This window comes from Oryctolagus cuniculus, chromosome 2 (assembly GCF_051225735.1).
Source record: "Oryctolagus cuniculus isolate XC-2025 breed Fujian yellow rabbit chromosome 2, ASM5122573v1, whole genome shotgun sequence".
NCBI lineage: Eukaryota > Metazoa > Chordata > Mammalia > Lagomorpha > Leporidae > Oryctolagus > Oryctolagus cuniculus.
The window spans coordinates 1823313-1839526 of NC_142868.1; the positions used below are offsets into that span (position 1 = coordinate 1823313).

Sequence of the window (16214 nt, forward strand, 5' to 3'; positions counted from 1 at the left end):
TCGCTGGACGCGGGGCGCCGCGGGGGCTGCCGGGACGGGCCCAAGATGGCCGGGCGCGCTGGTTCCGCTTCTGCCCCCGGCCGCGAACCTCATTCATTGCCTCGCTGCTGAGGGGCGCCGCGTCGCCGCGAGCCGGCCCGAGGCCGCTGGGGGCTGCCCTGCGGGGTGAGAGGCCGCCATGGCGACCCTGGAAAAGCTGATGAAGGCCTTCGAGTCCCTCAAGTCTTTCCAGCAGCAGCAGCAGCAGCCGCCGCCAGCGCCGCCGGCGCCTCAGCCGTCTCAGCCGCCGCCGCCGCCGCCCGCGCAGCCGCCGCCGCCGCCGCCGCCCGCGCAGCAGCCGCCCCCGCTGCCGTCCCCGCCGCCGCCTCCCGGCCCGGCGATGGCCGAGGAGCCGCCGCACCGACCGTGAGTCCGGGGGCAGCGGCGGGGGCGCCGGCCGCTCGGGGCGGAGGGTCGGGAGCACGGTGCGGCGACGGCCGGCGGGAGGGGAGGTGCCGGGCCCGGCGCGGGAGGCCGTGCGGGCGCGGGTGACGTCATGCTGCTGGGCCGGCGGGGCCGCGCGGGCGGGGGAGCCTCGGCGACTGCGGCCGCGGCCCCGCGGGCCCGCGTGGGCGCCGCGTTCCGAGCGCGGCCTGAGCGACAGGCCTGCGACCCCGCGTTGGCCCGCGCGCGGGACCCCGCGGCCAGCGCGGTGCTGGACACGGCGCGGTGCGATGCGCGAGACGCGCGCTCCCGCGGCGCCGGCCGGGGCGCGGGGTGCCCGCCGCAGGGGCGCCCGGGGGCTTCGCTGCTGCCAGCCCCTTACCCTGCTGGGCCTGGGGAGGGGGTTCTGAGGCAGAAACAGGAAAGCAAGTCCCCGAGCAGGCTGGGGAGTGCGGGCTTTCCCGACGGGCGGTGTGGACGGCAGGCGCGCCCCGGGGCGCCCGTGTGTCGGGCGGGCCGCCCTGCAGCCCCTCTCCCGGTCTCCGTGTCTGCTGCGCTGGCCTTGTCCTGAGCGTCCAGTACGGGAAGCGGGCTCCGGGGAGCAGTGCGGGCTCGTTTGAGAATCAAGCTCGGGAATCCCGTTCGTTGTAAAGGTGAAGACAGGTACTCCCCGGCACTCGCTCCGCGGCTCTGCCCTGCTGCTCTCCGGCTTATTCGCCGTCAGGAAGTCTTTCCTGTGTGCTTGGCCGGCACCGTGCAGGCGCGGGCCCAGCCGGGACGGAGCTCCGCTCCCCCGGGCTCTCGCGTGGGGCCGACGTAGGGAAGCCGGACGCCGAGGTCGGTGTGCGCTCTGGCAGCCGGAAGTGCAGGGAGGGACGGCGACTGTCGGGCTGGAAGGCGTTGACGTTTGCCTGGGGTGGCCGGGGGCCGCGCTGGCCTCTGAGGTGAGGCCTGCAGAGCGAGCAGGGCCCGGCGCGAGGCCGCGGAGCGGGGCGTTCCGGGCGGGAGGGAAGGTCAGAGGGCGAGGGAGGGCCATCGGGGGATCCGCCTTCTCGCAGGGAAGCCGCTGGGGTGTTAGAGCCGAGGCCTGGCGCGACCAAGCCCCGCTGGGAAATGAACTTTGTTGACATGCACGTGAAGGGGCACACGGGCGGGAAAAGGACCTGGCTGGAAGTCTGCACGCCAGCTGGGCCCGCGTGGTTCTGGCTGGCAGTGCGCCTGGGCGAGACCCAGCAGCATTGTTGATCTCTGCTTGCGGTAATGAGTTTAGCTCTGGTTGGTGTTACCACTTAGGGTTGTATCCCGCTGCAGTGGCCTAAGTTAATACGTTTATTGTAAGAAAAAATGAGTTGGGTGGAGGCTCTGCCTCCTGTGTCAGAGTGCACTTCCTGCTAGGCGAGGTCCCGGGAAGCCGTGCGATCGCCCAAGGGCCCGGGTTCTGGGCAGGAGACTGCAGCTTCACTCCTTTTGAGTTCCTCCTGCCCGCCTTCGGCCCTTATGCACTTGGGGGTAACCAGTGGATGAGAGGCTCTGTCTCTTTCTCTGAGGAGGTTCAGTGGGGAGGTTGGGGAGCTAGGCTTTTTCTTAACTCTTGTCGCCATTTTTTAGTATTTACATATTTTTATTGCTGAATTACAAAAGTTCTTTATATATTCTGGATACTAGTAAACCCATACAAGATAGATGATCTGTAAAAACTTTTTTGAAAGGCAGAGACAGAGAACTTCCGTATGCTGGTTCACTCCCCAAATGTCCAGAAGGCTGGAGCTGGGCCAGGCTGAAGCCAGGAGCTTCTTCCAGGTCTCCCACATGGGTGCAGGGCCCAAGGACTTGGGCCATCCTCTGCTGCTTTCCCAGGCCATAGCAGAGAGCTGGACCAGAAGTGGAGCAGCCGGGTCTTGAACTAGTGCTCATGTGGGATAGTGGCACTGCAGGTGGTGGCTTTACCCACTGTCATCCAGCCAGTATAGACATTTTAATGATATTGATTCTTCTGATCCATGAGCAAGATTTATCTTTCCATTGTTTTGTGATGAATAGACTTTTATGTCAGTGATTGAATGTAATATTTCAGGCTCTGTGGGCAAACTGTTGCAGTTCCTCCAGTGTGCCACCGTAGCAGGCAACGGCCACAGATAGTACCTGATGAACTGGCTGTGTCCAGTCAGGTTTACAGATAACAGTGACATCTGAATTTCATGTAATTTTCACATAGCATGAAATATTATTATTTGATTTTAGGGAGGTGTAGTAAACTTACATTTAAAAAAGTAAAAGCATTTGTTAGCTTGTAGGCTGGCCAAAAACAGGTAGCAGTTTACCCTTCCTATATTAAAATATGGTAATATTTTGGCCGGCGCCGCGGCTCACTAGGCTAATCCTCCGCCTAGCGGCGCCGGCACACCGGGTTCTAGTCCCGGTCGGGGCGCCGGATTCTGTCCCGGTTGCCCCTCTTCCAGGCCAGCTCTCTGCTGTGGCCCGGGAGTGCAGTGGAGGATGGCCCAAGTACTTGGGCCCTGCACCCCATGGGAGACCAGGAAAAGCACCTGGCTCCTGGCTCCTGCCATCGGATCAGTGCGGTGCGCCGGCCGCGGCGGCCATTGGAGGGTGAACCAACGGCAAAGGAAGACCTTTCTCTCTGTCTCTCTCTCTCACTGTCCACTCTGCCTGTCAAAAAATAAAAAATAAAAAATAAAAAAGAAAAAAAATATGGTAATATTTTAGGACTCATTTTTTAAAGGTTTATTTATTTATTTATTTGAAAAGCAGAGCAGGGGCTGACGCTGTGGCTGAGCAGGTAAAGCCGCTGCCTGTGGTGCCAGTATCACATGTGGGTGCTGGTTCAAGTCCCAGCTGCTCCACTTCTGATCCAGCTCTCTGCTCATGCACCTGGGAAAGCAGCGAGGATGGCCCAAGTCCTTGTCCCCTGCACCCGTGTGGGAGACGGGGAAGAAGCTCCTGGCTCCTGGCTTCGGGTCAGCACAGCTGTGGCTGTTGCGACCAATTGGGGAGTGACCCAGCAGATAGAAAACCTCTCTCTTTCTGCCTCTTCTTCTTTCTCTGTATAACTCTGACTGTTATACTTATTTTTATGCTTCCATCTGTCTAAAGACATTTTAGTAAAAAAAAAATTAGTACAACATAACTGATATTTCAGTGTCCTCCCTGGGTTAGGTGGTTCCTTACATCTGCTGAAGAATTTCAGTGCGCAGCATTCTGTGTGACCTCCACATCATTTGCTGTTGTGAGCATTGCAGGATATTGTGCTTAAATGACACGGATTCTGATAGCCGAAGTATTAATGTGTGTATGCACAGAATAGTTCTGACTGAGCTGGTATCCCCATCTTTATTTTAAAAATCTTCCTGAAAAGTCCTAATTGTCTGGGACACTCTCACACAGCATAGAGCCTGGTCGGAGTCCTAGAGCTGCTGCAGAGGACCCTGAGGCCCTGCCCGGCCCCTCACAGTCCTCCCTGTGCAGGCCGCGCAGCCCTGGGCCTCGCTGCACCCGCGCTCAGGTGTGAGGGTGCCCCTGAGGGCCACCGTGGGGAGAGGCCGAGGAGTGGGTGTTTCGGATTTCTCGGGAGTCCAACCTGGAATCATATTTTTATGCATAATCCTTTTTAAAAGATTTGTTTATTTATTTGAAGGTCAAGAGATAGAGGGAGAGACAGACACACTCAGAGAGAGAGAGAGAGAGATCTTCCATCTGCTGGTCGATTCTCCAGTTGGCTGCAATCACCAGGGTGGAGCCAGGCTGAAGCCAGGAGCTTCTTCCAGGTCTCCCGCACAGGCGCACAGGCCCAAGCACGTGGGCCGTCTACTGCTGCTTTTCCAAGGCCACGAATGGGGAGCTGGATTGGAAACGGAGCAGCGGGGACTTGAACCGGCACCCAAGTGGGATGTTGGCTCACAGGTGGCGACTTCACCCAACTGTGCCACAGTGCCGGCCCCGCGTAATCGTCACCTGACTCTGAAAGTGAGAATTTAGATGAGGGGTCTGAGTTCCCATTTTTGGAGTTAGTTCTTTGGTAATTTTAAAATGTGACTGCAGCAGGCTATGGGTCATTGGCTTTTCCTTGTCCTCGCAGTTGTGTGCCTGTGCAGCTTAGATGAAGTTAAAGTGATTAAAGCTTTAGCACTGTGTTGCCATATTTATCTAGTTCCTGCTCAGAGAAGGTGGTTTCGTTTTCCGCTCAATTCCGTACTCTTCATGGAGAACAAGTCAGTTTGACTTCATTGTCTAATTAAATTCTGGGGGGTAATGAGATCCTTGGAATTTTCTAGATCTTTCAGGTCTGCTTGTTGTACAAAATGAGGTCACAAGGTGGTATTTCAGACAGGGAACACGGAGGCGGGAGGACGTGAGAGATGTCTCGGGCGGTCAGGGTCCTCCACGGCTGTGCTTGCTCCTTGTGCTGTTGCTCTTTTGTCATCTTTCAGAGGGCTGTACTGGTGGGAGGATTTTTCTTTTTTTCATTTTTGTATATTTGTAGTCGAAAATAAAGTCTGGTCCTCACACTTAGAACAAGGGTATGATACAAAAAGGAGATACTTCTTAGAAAGTTTTGGCTCTATTTGCCTGCATTTTTGGAAAAAAAAAACTTATTTTTATTTGAAAGGCAGAGAGTGACAAAGAGACAACTAGAGAGATCTTGCTGGCTCACTTCCCAAATGCATGCCACAGCCAAGGTCCAAAGTCAGGAGCCTGGAACTTTTTTTTATTTTATTTTTTTAAGATTTTTATTTATTTGAGAGGTAGAGTTACAGACAGTAAGAGGGACAGACAGAGAGAAAGGTCTTCCTTCCGTAGATTCACTCCCCAAATGGCCGCAACGGCCGGAGCTGCGCCTATCTGAAGCCAGGAGCTTCTTCCTGGTCTCCCATGCGGGTGCAGGGCCCAAGGACTTGGGCCATCTTCTACTGCTTTCCCAGGCCACAGCAGAGAGCTGGACTGGAAGAGGAGCAACCAGGACTAGAACCCGGTGGTCATATGGGATGCTGGTGCCACAGGCAGAGAATTGACCTAGGGTGCCATGGCGCCAGCCCCAGGAGCCTGGAACTTAATTTGGGTCCCCCACATGGGAGGCAGAGACACAGTTCTTGAGCCATCACTTGCCCCTTCTCAGGGTGTGCCTTAGCAAGAAGCTGGATCTGAAGCAGATTCAGGACCCCGAAACGGGATGTGGGACTTCACCACTGCTCCGAGTGTCTGCTTCTTGCCTGTGTTTTTAAGCTGGCATTTGAGGGCTTAACGTAGAAAAATTGTGTCATTCTTACAAGTATAATTTGTCAAATTATGCACTTGTTGGAAATAACACTGGATTTAAGAAAAATGGAATAAAATCAGTAGTTTGGTACCAAGTTGGTGGTTTGTTTTTATGCTTCTCACACAAAATAGGCATTTAATAATTAGTTGGAATTTTAGTTAAGAGCAGCAGCCAGTGGAGACTGTATCTACCAGCAGAGTTTTGTGACTGTAGCACTATCTATTGAGTAAAGAAAAGATTAAAATTTAATTTTATTATACCCGAGTTTTTCCCTTAAAAAGTTTGGATTGTTGGAAAATAATTCTGGATAAAGTTAAAAAAAGAAACTTAAAAATACATCCTTTCTTCTCAGCTGACCGTGACAGGAAGTGTGCTGTCTTCTTTTTGATAATAAAGTCTTTTTTTTTTTTTTTTTTTTTTTTTTTTTTTACAGGCAGAGTGGACAGTGAGAGAGAGAGACAGAGAGAAAGGTCTTCCTTTGCCGTTGGTTCACCCCACAATGGCCGCCGTGGCTGGCATGCTGCGGCTGGTGCACTGCGCTGATCCGAAGCCTGGAGCCAGGTGCTTCTCCTGGTCTCCCATGGGGTGCAGGGCCCAAGCACTTGGGCCACCCTCCACTGCACTCCCGGGCCACAGCAGAGAGCTGGCCTGGAAGAGGGGCAACCGGGACAGAATCCGGCACCCCGACCGGGACTAGAACCTGGTGTGCCGGCGCCGCAGGTGGAGGATTAGCTTATTGAGCCGTGTCACCGGCCCAATAATAAAGTCTTGCCAGTAAGAGTCATTGAGGGTTTGAAATGAAAGTCTTGGGGGTGATTGTCTTAGTTTCAGTTAGAGGGGCTCTGAATTTAAGGACATTGGGGTTGCCCCACATTGTTTATCTTTTATCTTCTGAATCCTGATAAGACTGACTCAAGAACTTTTGAGTCAGTTTTTTTTTTTTTTGATTTATTCATTTATTTTGAAAGTCAGAATTAGAGGGAGAGACACATGAGAGAGGTCTTCTGTCTGCTGGTTCAGTCCCCAGATGACTGCAACAGCCAGCGCTGGGCCAGGCTGGCGCCGGGAGCCCTGTTCTGGTCTCACACATGGGTGGCAGGGCCCAAACACTTGGCCTGTCTTCCACTGCTTTCCCAGGCCCTTAGCAAGAAGCTGGATCAGAAGTGGAGCAGCTGGGCCTCGAACTGGCACCTGCATGGGATGCCGGCGCTGCAGGCGGTGGCTTCACTGCTGTGCCACAGCATTGTCCTCTGTGAGTCAGTTTAAATGTTGTTTGACTTACTCTCCAACAGAGAACACTCGTCCTTCCTCGGTGGGTCTCTGGAACAGGTGAGGTGTAGGTGTCGTTCCGGATGCTCTGCTGGCCTGAGGCAGTGCTGGCAGGGTCTGCGGAAGGGGAGTCGGCCGGCTTCCCCAACGCCGCTCAGAGACACAGCCGAGTAGTGAGGCTTCATGCTGCAGGGTAGCGGCGACAGCTGTCTTCAACAGTCAGGGCGTGATCAACTCGAAGTCCTGTGACGTCAGCGCAGAGTGGCGGGCCTGGAGCTGGTGCCATAGTGTTCACTGCAAACTCTGTTCTGGGATATCTCAAAATAAGGAGGAAGAGGGAACTTGCTTTAACTCATCTGTATCTCTCGCTTAAGGAAGGTGGCCCTTTGCGAGGCATGTGGGTAATTAGTTTGAAGCTGTTGATAACGTTTCCTCTCCTCTTTCTTGGTAACCCTGACAGCTCTGCTGAGTGACAGCACATTGGCCCCAGGTTGTACTTTTAACAGCGGGGATAATTGACATCACATGCTGCTTTGTCAGTGCATGCCTTATAAAGTTTGGCAACAGCTGAGAGGGACCTTGGACATCATCTGGTTAGGAGGCGTCAGTGTCCCATTCTTGAGTTTCGTCTGTTCTAGAATGTTCTATAATTGATGTCATCCCGTGTAGTTTTTGAGTCTGGCTTATTCCCCTAGACATAGTGTATTAAGATTCCTCCTGTTTTCTGTTACCAGTGTTCCTTGTTACTGCCAAGCAGTTTTGTGTTGTGTGGTTGTAGCGGTTTACTTATCTACCGGTGAAGGATGTTGGGTTGTCTCCACATGGTGGTTTTGGAGTGAGTGGCTCGTGGGGATGGGGAGTTCCGGGGACTTGTGTTTCTGACTGGTCACTTACAGTCCCAAGGTGCGGCCATTCTGTTATCTGCAGGCTTCTTGTCTCTGTTGGTATAAGCAGAACCTGTGTGCTGGTCGTGTCTGTTCCGATTGGAGGGAGATGAAGGGAAATGCCTAGGGCATCTGTGAGGGCCAAGTCACCTGTCTGTGGCTAGCGGTGGGGAGGCTGGGCAGCATCCCCTCTAACTGGGGGCCGTGTGTCCAGGAAGGCAAGGATGGAGTTTGGTGGATGAGCGGTAGTCTACATACTGTACCTTCTCAGTCAGCCCCTTTCAGGAGGGAAGCATGGGAAGCACACGCGTGGTCCATAGTAGTGAGGACTTCTTACTGGGCAGGGCTTGGGAAGACCCCTTGTTGTCCAGCAGCAGGCCCGCCCACTCCCCTGAGAGACTCTTTCCGGCATAAGGAGATGGGGAGATAGAACCAACAAATGAAGTCCATCTCTGTCAGCGAGGGGTTCGCGAGTCTCCTGAAGCCATGTGACAGAGCCTGCTGGGTGCAGGGGGAGGGAGTGGAGAGTCCGGGAGGGTGTGCCTTAGCAAGGCCTGCTCTGCCTGCCTCGCGGGCTGGGACGCTGGCGGCATTACCATTGCGGCGAGCCTCAAGGGAATACTGTTTTCCTTCTGAGTTCGTCTGTGCAGAGGCTCCAGTCACAGTTTTGGCTGCAGCTGGTTATGTCTGGTTTTATCAGGGACCCTGAAAATACAGTGCAGCAGGTTTTTAGCAAACTGTTATGGGATAGCAAGTTACCACACAGCAGGCAGGCGAGTGACCGTGTGGGCTGTGAGTGTGCTGGGCAGTGTGAGGAGGAGCCCTCTGCACGTGCCAGGGAATAGGTCTCCCTAGGCCCTGGGTCTTTGTGCGTGGAGCCCGTCTGTTCCTGCTGGCGTCCCTGGCCTCTGACTGCACCCTTGGAGGTGCTTCCTTGCCTGTGGGCCCCCTGGCCACGTGTGCAGCGCCTTCAGAGACTGCCCAAAGTGGACCTGCGCAATTTTAATAGGCGATGCCTCCAAGCACACTTTCAGGAGCCTAAGGATTGCCTTGGGAATTTAGATGGTCCTGGGTGCTTGTACGGTGCAGTTTTGATTTCCTTGGTATAGCATTCCCTCAGATAACTCAGGTGTGTGCTGGTTTCACTGTCTAGTTAGCCCTGTGCTTGGGTCCTCCTGCCTTGACTTGCTTGTATAAGGCCAGCCTGGGAGACTTGTGAAGCGACACATAGGTTTGTTGCAGTGACCCGGACGGGGCTGGGCATCTCCTTGCACTCAGCTGAGAAGCTTAGTAGGAGGTTGACTTCCAGCTGCTTGGGGATCTGGACGCCTTAGCCTTTGCTTATGTCTGATTGAGGTTTATGAGGCACTTCAGAAAGTCTAGAAAGGTGGGATTCCGAAAGTTTGTCTTGTGGTGGGCATTGTGCCTCAGTGGGTTGGGCCTCCACTTAGGATGGCCAGATCCTGTACTGGAGGGCTGATTGGAGTCCTGGCTGCTCTGGTTCTGACCCAGGTTCCTGCTAATGCTGCTGGGATGGCAGTGAAATACGGCCCAAGTACTTGAGTCCCTACCTGGGAGACACAGATGGAATTCCTGGCTTCTGGTTTCAGCTTGACTCAGCCCTGGCTGTTGGCAGTCATCTGGGGAGTGAACCAGTGAATGGAAGAATCTCTTCCCTCTCTGTCACTCTGCCTTTCAGTAAATAAAATAAATATTTAAAAAGTTTGTCTTGATGCAAAAAAATTTTAAATGTTTAATTTTAAACATGCATAGTTTTCACAATATGTATTTTTATCCATGAAAACAAATTTATTTTATTTACTAGAAAGGCAGAGTTAGAGAGAGAGAGAGAGAGAGAGAGATCTTCTATCTACTCGTTCACTCCCCAGAAGGTCACAACAGCCAGGGCTGCATCAGGCTGAAGCCAGGAGCCAGGAGCTTCTTCCAGGTTTCCCACACAGGTGGCAGGGCCCAGGTACTGGAGCCATCTTCCCCTGCCTTCAGGAGCATTAGAAGGAAGCTGGATTGGAAGTGGAGCAGCCAGCACTTGAACCCAGATACTGGTGTTGCAGGTGGCAGCCTAACCAGCTGTGCCATAACTCCAGCCACTGCCCGTGAACTTTTCAAAGATCCTACATATATGGAATGTGACTGTAGCCATTTAAAAATAATTTTTAGAAGTAGAAAAAGCCTGCTACGTGACTAGAAATTACATTATGTGTCACTGTGTCGAACACCCATCCATTGTAGTCCATGTTGTCATTTGCTGTTCTGCTCAGAATGAAAAATTTGCTAACCAAAGTATGACATGCTGTCAGTTTTAACGTGCGTTACAGGTTTTTTTTTTTTTTTTTTTTTTTAAATAAGATTTATTTATTTGAGAGGCAGAGTTACAGATAGAGATGGAGAGACAGAGAGAGAGGTCTTCCATCCACTGGTTCACTCTCCAAATGACCGCAACAGCCAGAGCTGGGTGGATCAGAAGCCGGGAGCCAGGAGTTTCTTCAGATCTCCGTCGCGGGTGCAGGGGCCCAGGCGCTTGGGCTGTCCTCCACCGCCCTCCCAGGGGCCCAGGCGCTTGGGCCGTCCTCCACTGCTCTCCTAGGGGCCCAGGCACTTGGACCGTCCTCCACCGGCCTCCCAGGGGCCCAGGCGCTTGGGCCGTCCTCCACCGGCCTCCCAGGGGCCCAGGCGCTTGGGCCGTCCTCCACCGCCCTCTCAGGGGCCCAGGCGCTTGGCCATCTCCCCTGCTCTCCCAGGGGCCCAGGCGCTTGGGCCGTCCTCCACTGCCCTCCCAGGGGCCCAGGCGCTTGGCCATCTCCCCTGCTCTCCCAGACCTCGGCAGGGAGCTGCTGTGCTCGTCTGCCTCTTGTCTGGCGCAGCTCCCCAGGCTGTGTGTGCTCTCCGTTCTGGCCCCCCTGGAGCAGTTAGTGGTGAAGGCTGATGTGAGAGCACAGAACATCTCAACTTGCATTATGGTTTCAGTGACGCAGCATGTGAAAAAGCGTGAGTTGGAGAAATGCAGGGAAGTTAAAGTTGAAGTGCTGTCTCGTTCTCCTGTCTGTGTGACAGTGGGCAAGTCACTGCTCTCCTTCTCTCTGAAATGGAGAAAATAAGCCATGTAGTGATGTCGCCTGATGTGTCTGGAGCAGAGACATCAGGAACCCTTGGCGGAGCTCATTGCTGCCTCTGTCCGGGCCCCACCCTGCCCCCAGCACAGGGTGTCAGTGGTTTCTTTTCACAGTAGTCAAGTAGTACTGGCTAATGGCATGTAGAGATAAATGGATTGAATAAAATTCAGCGCATGTTCATTTTTCTTTCTGCTTTTTTTTATTTTTAGAAAGAAAGAACTTTCAGCCACCAAGAAAGACCGCGTGAATCATTGTCTCACAATATGTGAAAACATAGTGGCACAATCTCTCAGGTAATTGCACTCTCAACTTTCTAGAGGTAGTATAAAAACTTTGCATATTTTCAGTCTTGAGGGCTAGAATATTTTTTGTGTATCCTCAGTTGTCTTAAAGTTTCTAGGAAATCCATTTAAAATAATGACTGTTTCTCTGTGTTTTTGGCTGTGTCATTGACTGAAGAACTAGGACTTCGTGCTTTTCTTACAAGGTTACCAAACGCCGTAATACCAGCATAATGATTAAATTTAACAGTATTTTTCCAAGAGGAAATTCTCTAATATCCAGACACCATGAGTCAGGTTTCCTTTGTGTAGTCTTACAGACAACAGTGGTAATCATTAGATAATTCAGTAGCATGCTTGTATTCACACCTTTGATAACTGGTTATCTAAAAATCATCTCTGGGGGTGAGTGTTTCTCCTGCAGACACTAGTGGGCCACATGAGTGCCTGGGTTCAGTCCCTGGCTCCCGCTACTGATTCCAGCTTCCCGCCAATACGCACTCTGGGAGGCGGCAGTGCTACGGGTTGAGTGCTCAAGTCCCTGCCACCCTTGTGGGAAACCTGGATGCTCTTGGCTGTGGCCCGGACCTGGCCTTGCAGGCCTCTGGGGAGTGAGCCAGCAGGTGCCGGTGCTTTCTGTGTCATGTGTGAAGGCATGCACGTGCTCTCCCCACCCCTATTCAGTGTCTTTCCATTTTAAAAATCATTTGTAGTTTGATATTTGTACATTTACTGCAGTAATTGGATAGCTTGAGACAGTCCGTTTATCACCTTTGTTATTTGCTTGCCTTGGGCTGTGTCTGTCCCTGGGCTTGTGCCCGTGTGCCCAGCAGTGCTGGTGGTCAGGCTGCAGGCAGTTGACCGTAGGTCAGTGGCTTCCCTTGCTTGATGTTTCTTGCTAGGATGAGCCAGCAGCATCTTCCCTGTAGCTTCTTTGCCAATTCCCCTCATTTCCTTTGCTTTTAACTGTGGTTTCTCATAGCTATCGATGGTAAATATGTATTTTTAATTTTTAAAATTATTTTCATTTTATTTGAAAGACATCTTTCATCTGCTGTTTCACTTTCCCAAATGCTTGTAACAGCCAGGGGTGGGCCAGGTTGAGCTAAGAGCCTGAAACTCATTCTGGGTCCCTGACCTGGTGTCCAGGCAGCTAACTACTTGAACCAGCAGCGGCTACTTCCCAGGGAGTACCTGAGCAGGCAGGTGGACCAGGAGTCCAGTGCTGGGACTGAGCCATTCAAGTGTGGGATGCAAGTGTCCCAAGTGGGGCCTGAGCTGCAGCACCGAATGTGTGCCCGTGAATACTTCTAAGCCTCTTTCCAGTCGTGGGGTAGGAGACTGCACTTCCTTTTTCTGTTTTCCTTTACCAGATGGGGATGTGTGCAATACTCTGCTCGCTTTTTTCCCCTTAAAATAAATAATTTATGTTACTGCTCCTGGAAGATGGAAAGAACTCTTCATAATCTTTTAGATAGCAAAAACTCTGAGAAAAATAATCTTAATTTTTAGTACAGATTCAAATTTGTGGTGATGCACTTTTTAAAAAACTTTTATTTAATTTTAAATATTTATTCAAAAGGCAGAGTTACGGAGAGACAGAGATGGGGAATGGGGAGAGAGTTAGAGAGAGGGAGAGGGAGAGAGAGAGAGAGAGAGAGAGAGATCTTCCATCTGCTGGTTCTCTCCCCAACTGGCTGTAATGGCCAGAGATGGGCCAATCTGAAGCCAAGAGCTGAGTCTCCCATGTGGGTAAAGGGTCCCAAGGACTTGGGTCATCTTCTGCTGCTTTCCCAGGCACATTAGTAGGGGGCTAGATCAGAAGTGGAGCAGCCAGGGCTTGAACTGGCACCCATATGGGATGCCAGTGCTGTAGGCTGAGGATTAACCTACTATGCCACAGCACCAACCCCAATGCACTTGTTTTTTAAAAATTTTCTTCCAGGATATTGCTTTTTACTTTTTTATTTTTGTGATAAAATACACATAACATAAAGTTTTCTGTGTTAATTATTTTTGAGTATTCAGTCCAGTATGTTCATAATGTGCAGTCATCATGACCATATGTCAGATGGAGACTATACCAGTGGAGCAGTGTAAGCAGTGACTCACTCCTGCCTCTTCTCCTGTCTGTGGCAGCCTCCATCCTCCTTTCTGTCTCTATGATTTTGAGTTCTCTTGGGAACTTGTTATTTGTTTAGATTTATTTGAGAGGCAGAGTTAGAGAAAGATGGGTCCTTGTTTATGTGGATATGTGAAGTGTTCGTCTTTCTGGTGATGGATTTTAACGCTACTTTTTTTTTTTTTTTTAAGATTTATTTTATTTATTTGAAAGACAGAGGTAGAGAGAGAGAGAGAGAGATCAATCTTCTATCTGCTGGTTCATTCCCCAAATGGCCACAACAGCCCAGGACTGGACCAGGGTAGAACCAGGAGCCGGGAACTTCTCCCAGGTCTCCCACATGGGTGCAGGCACCCAAGTACTTGGGCCATCTTCTGCTGCTTTCCCAGGTGCGTTAGCAGGGAGCTGGATCAGAAGTAGAGCAGCTGGGATTCACATTGGCATCTGTGGGTGGTGGCTTAACCTGCTGGTCCCACCACCTTGCATTTGTATTTTGTATTTTCTAAGTTATTTTTGCATGCATTTTAGTTTAACTTGTTTCTTTATTTGTGAAGTATAGTGGATGAATCCATCTAATTTGTAGAAAATTCGTTATGGGAAGAAAATGAAATAAATGAGAATAAGATATATGACAAATGAAAATCAGACTGTAAGCATTCTATTTGTTACTATAGAAAACAATACTAAGATAAAAGCAGAAAATATCCTTACTGCCTATATGAGTATTGGCCGTGTGATTCTGGGTAAGTGTTAACACCTTTGGGCCCCTGCTGCCTCCTTCATGGGAGGGCACCCCTTCTCGAGAGCCTGTGAGCAGATGCTGCGCAGGAAGCCTGTGAAGAAGTATCCCAGAGACGGGCGCAGGCGTGGGGCTGCACCCCGTCGGGGTGCACGTCAGCCGGTGCCTGAGTGCTCGCTGCTTCTGTGCCATGATTCTCAATAGCCACAGACATTCGGTGCCCTCCTGCCGTAGCACAGCTTTGTGCCTCTGATGTCCATGTCCAGATCTCAGAGAATGTCGCTTCTCTTTGCAAACTGTTAAAACAGGAGACTTCTTCCAATCCAAGTGCTGTATTTTGTACTTGCCATTTTGTTTTTTTGAGAATTCTTGACAGAATCATAGGAAAGTATGTTGAGATGTCTTAAGATTGATTGGTGGTTTGTTTGACATCTTAAATCAAAATAATAGCCATTGGGGCCAGCGCTGTGGCATAGCTGGTAAAGCTGCCACCTGCAGTGCCGGCTTCCCATATGGGAGCCTGTTAGAGTCCTGGCTGCTCTAATTCTGATCCAGCTCTCTGCTATGGCCTGGCAAAGCAGTGGAAGATGGCCCAAGGCCATGGACCCCTGCACCCACATGGGAGACCTGGAAGAAGCTCCAGGCTCCTGCCTTCGGATCGGCACAGCTCCGGCCATTGCAGCCATCTGGGGAGTGAACCAGTGGGTGGAAGACCGACCTCTCTCTCTGCTTCTGCCTCTCTGTAACTTTGCCTCCCAATAAATAAATAAATCTTTAAAAAAACTATTAAGTTTTTCACATTAGTCTCCTCTGCCTTCACGGAGTGATGTTGAGAGATCAGTATGCTCTGCAGAGGAGAGAGGAGTGGGATAATAGGATAGCCAGAGAGTTTGTCCTTGGTCTTCCTAGATCATGAACAAATTTGTATGAGGATGCTCTCCAAGTTTTGCAAGGATTTCAGGTTACCCAGCTAAGGTGAGTATTTTACATAAATGTTCCATGCAGATTTGTGGATGACTGGCTTTTCATGTTGTCTTTGCTTGAGTGTAACAATCTTTGGAACTTCTCTGGAGATTCCATGATATGCTAATTTTGTATCTAGTGCACTTATTATTTTTAAAAGATTTATTTGAAAGACAAGAGTTACAGAGAGGAAGAGACAGAGAGAGAGAGAGGTCTTCCATTCGTTGGTTCACTCCCCAAATGGCAACAATGGCTGGAGCTGAGCTGTTCCAAAGCCAGGAGCCAGGCGCTTCTTCTGGATCTCTCATGTGGCTGCGGGGGCCAAGTACTTGGGCCATCCTTTGCTGCTTTCCCAGGCACATTAATAGGGAGCTGGATCAGAAGTAGAGCAGCCGGGTCTTGAACCAGCACCCATGTGGGATGCTGGCACCACCTGCAGAGGCTTTACCCGCTTACACCACAGCATTGGCTCTAGAGAGTTTTTGCATCTGCAGGTTCACTCCCCAAATGCCCACGACGGTTAGGGCTGGACCAGAACAAAGTCAGGAGCTGAGAACTCAGTCCAGGTCCCCATGATGGTGGCAGGACCCAAAGTACTTGAACAATCACCAGCTGCTCCAGGGTGCACGTGTAACAGGAAACTGGAGTTGGGAACAGAGCTGAGACTTGCACCCAGGCACTGTGGTGTGGGATGCAGGTGTCCCAAGTAGTGTCTTAGCTGCTGTGACAGTGCTCACTCCATGTGGAGGTGATTTTGAATTTGTCATCTACAAGAACAAACACGTGATTGTTACAGAGGAGATCCTGAAGTTATCGGCACTGTGGTGTGGGAAGCCCTAACGTGGTGTGGTGGGCCAGCTCTTTGCTTGTCTTCCTATCAGGGCGGTAGTCTTTTTCTTAACAGCTCTGTGTGAGCCGGCAGATATGTGATTGGATTGACAGCCAGTCAAAGCCCTAATCCCAACGTGACGGTGTTTGAAGGTGGGAGGTTTGGGAGGTTGGGTATTTTTCCTGACACCAGGTGGTTCTGCAGCTCTCAAGTCAGTTTAGTTCTGACTCCGTGTTCCTGGAGTTTGTCGCTCCCGCGAGACTGCCCTCACTTCACACGCCAGTGGCGTGTCCCAGCAGGC

General features: G+C 51.5%; 1 protein-coding gene across 2 annotated transcripts in view; it reads left to right on the top strand.

Annotated features, from left to right (window-relative positions):
- The first annotated feature begins 41 nt into the window (after nt 1–41).
- Nucleotides 42–16214, top strand: part of HTT (huntingtin) — a 169125-nt gene continuing 152952 nt past the window's right edge. The window contains exons 1-2 of one of the 2 annotated variants that reach the window (XM_051836726.3): nt 42–405; nt 11189–11272. In XM_051836726.3, the coding sequence (XP_051692686.3) occupies nt 179–405; nt 11189–11272 (311 nt within the window). In that variant the 5' untranslated portion in view covers nt 42–178. Of the gene's footprint in view, nt 406–950; nt 1077–11188; nt 11273–16214 lie in introns of those variants that run through there. The other variant, XM_089325101.1, reaches the window with a different exon arrangement.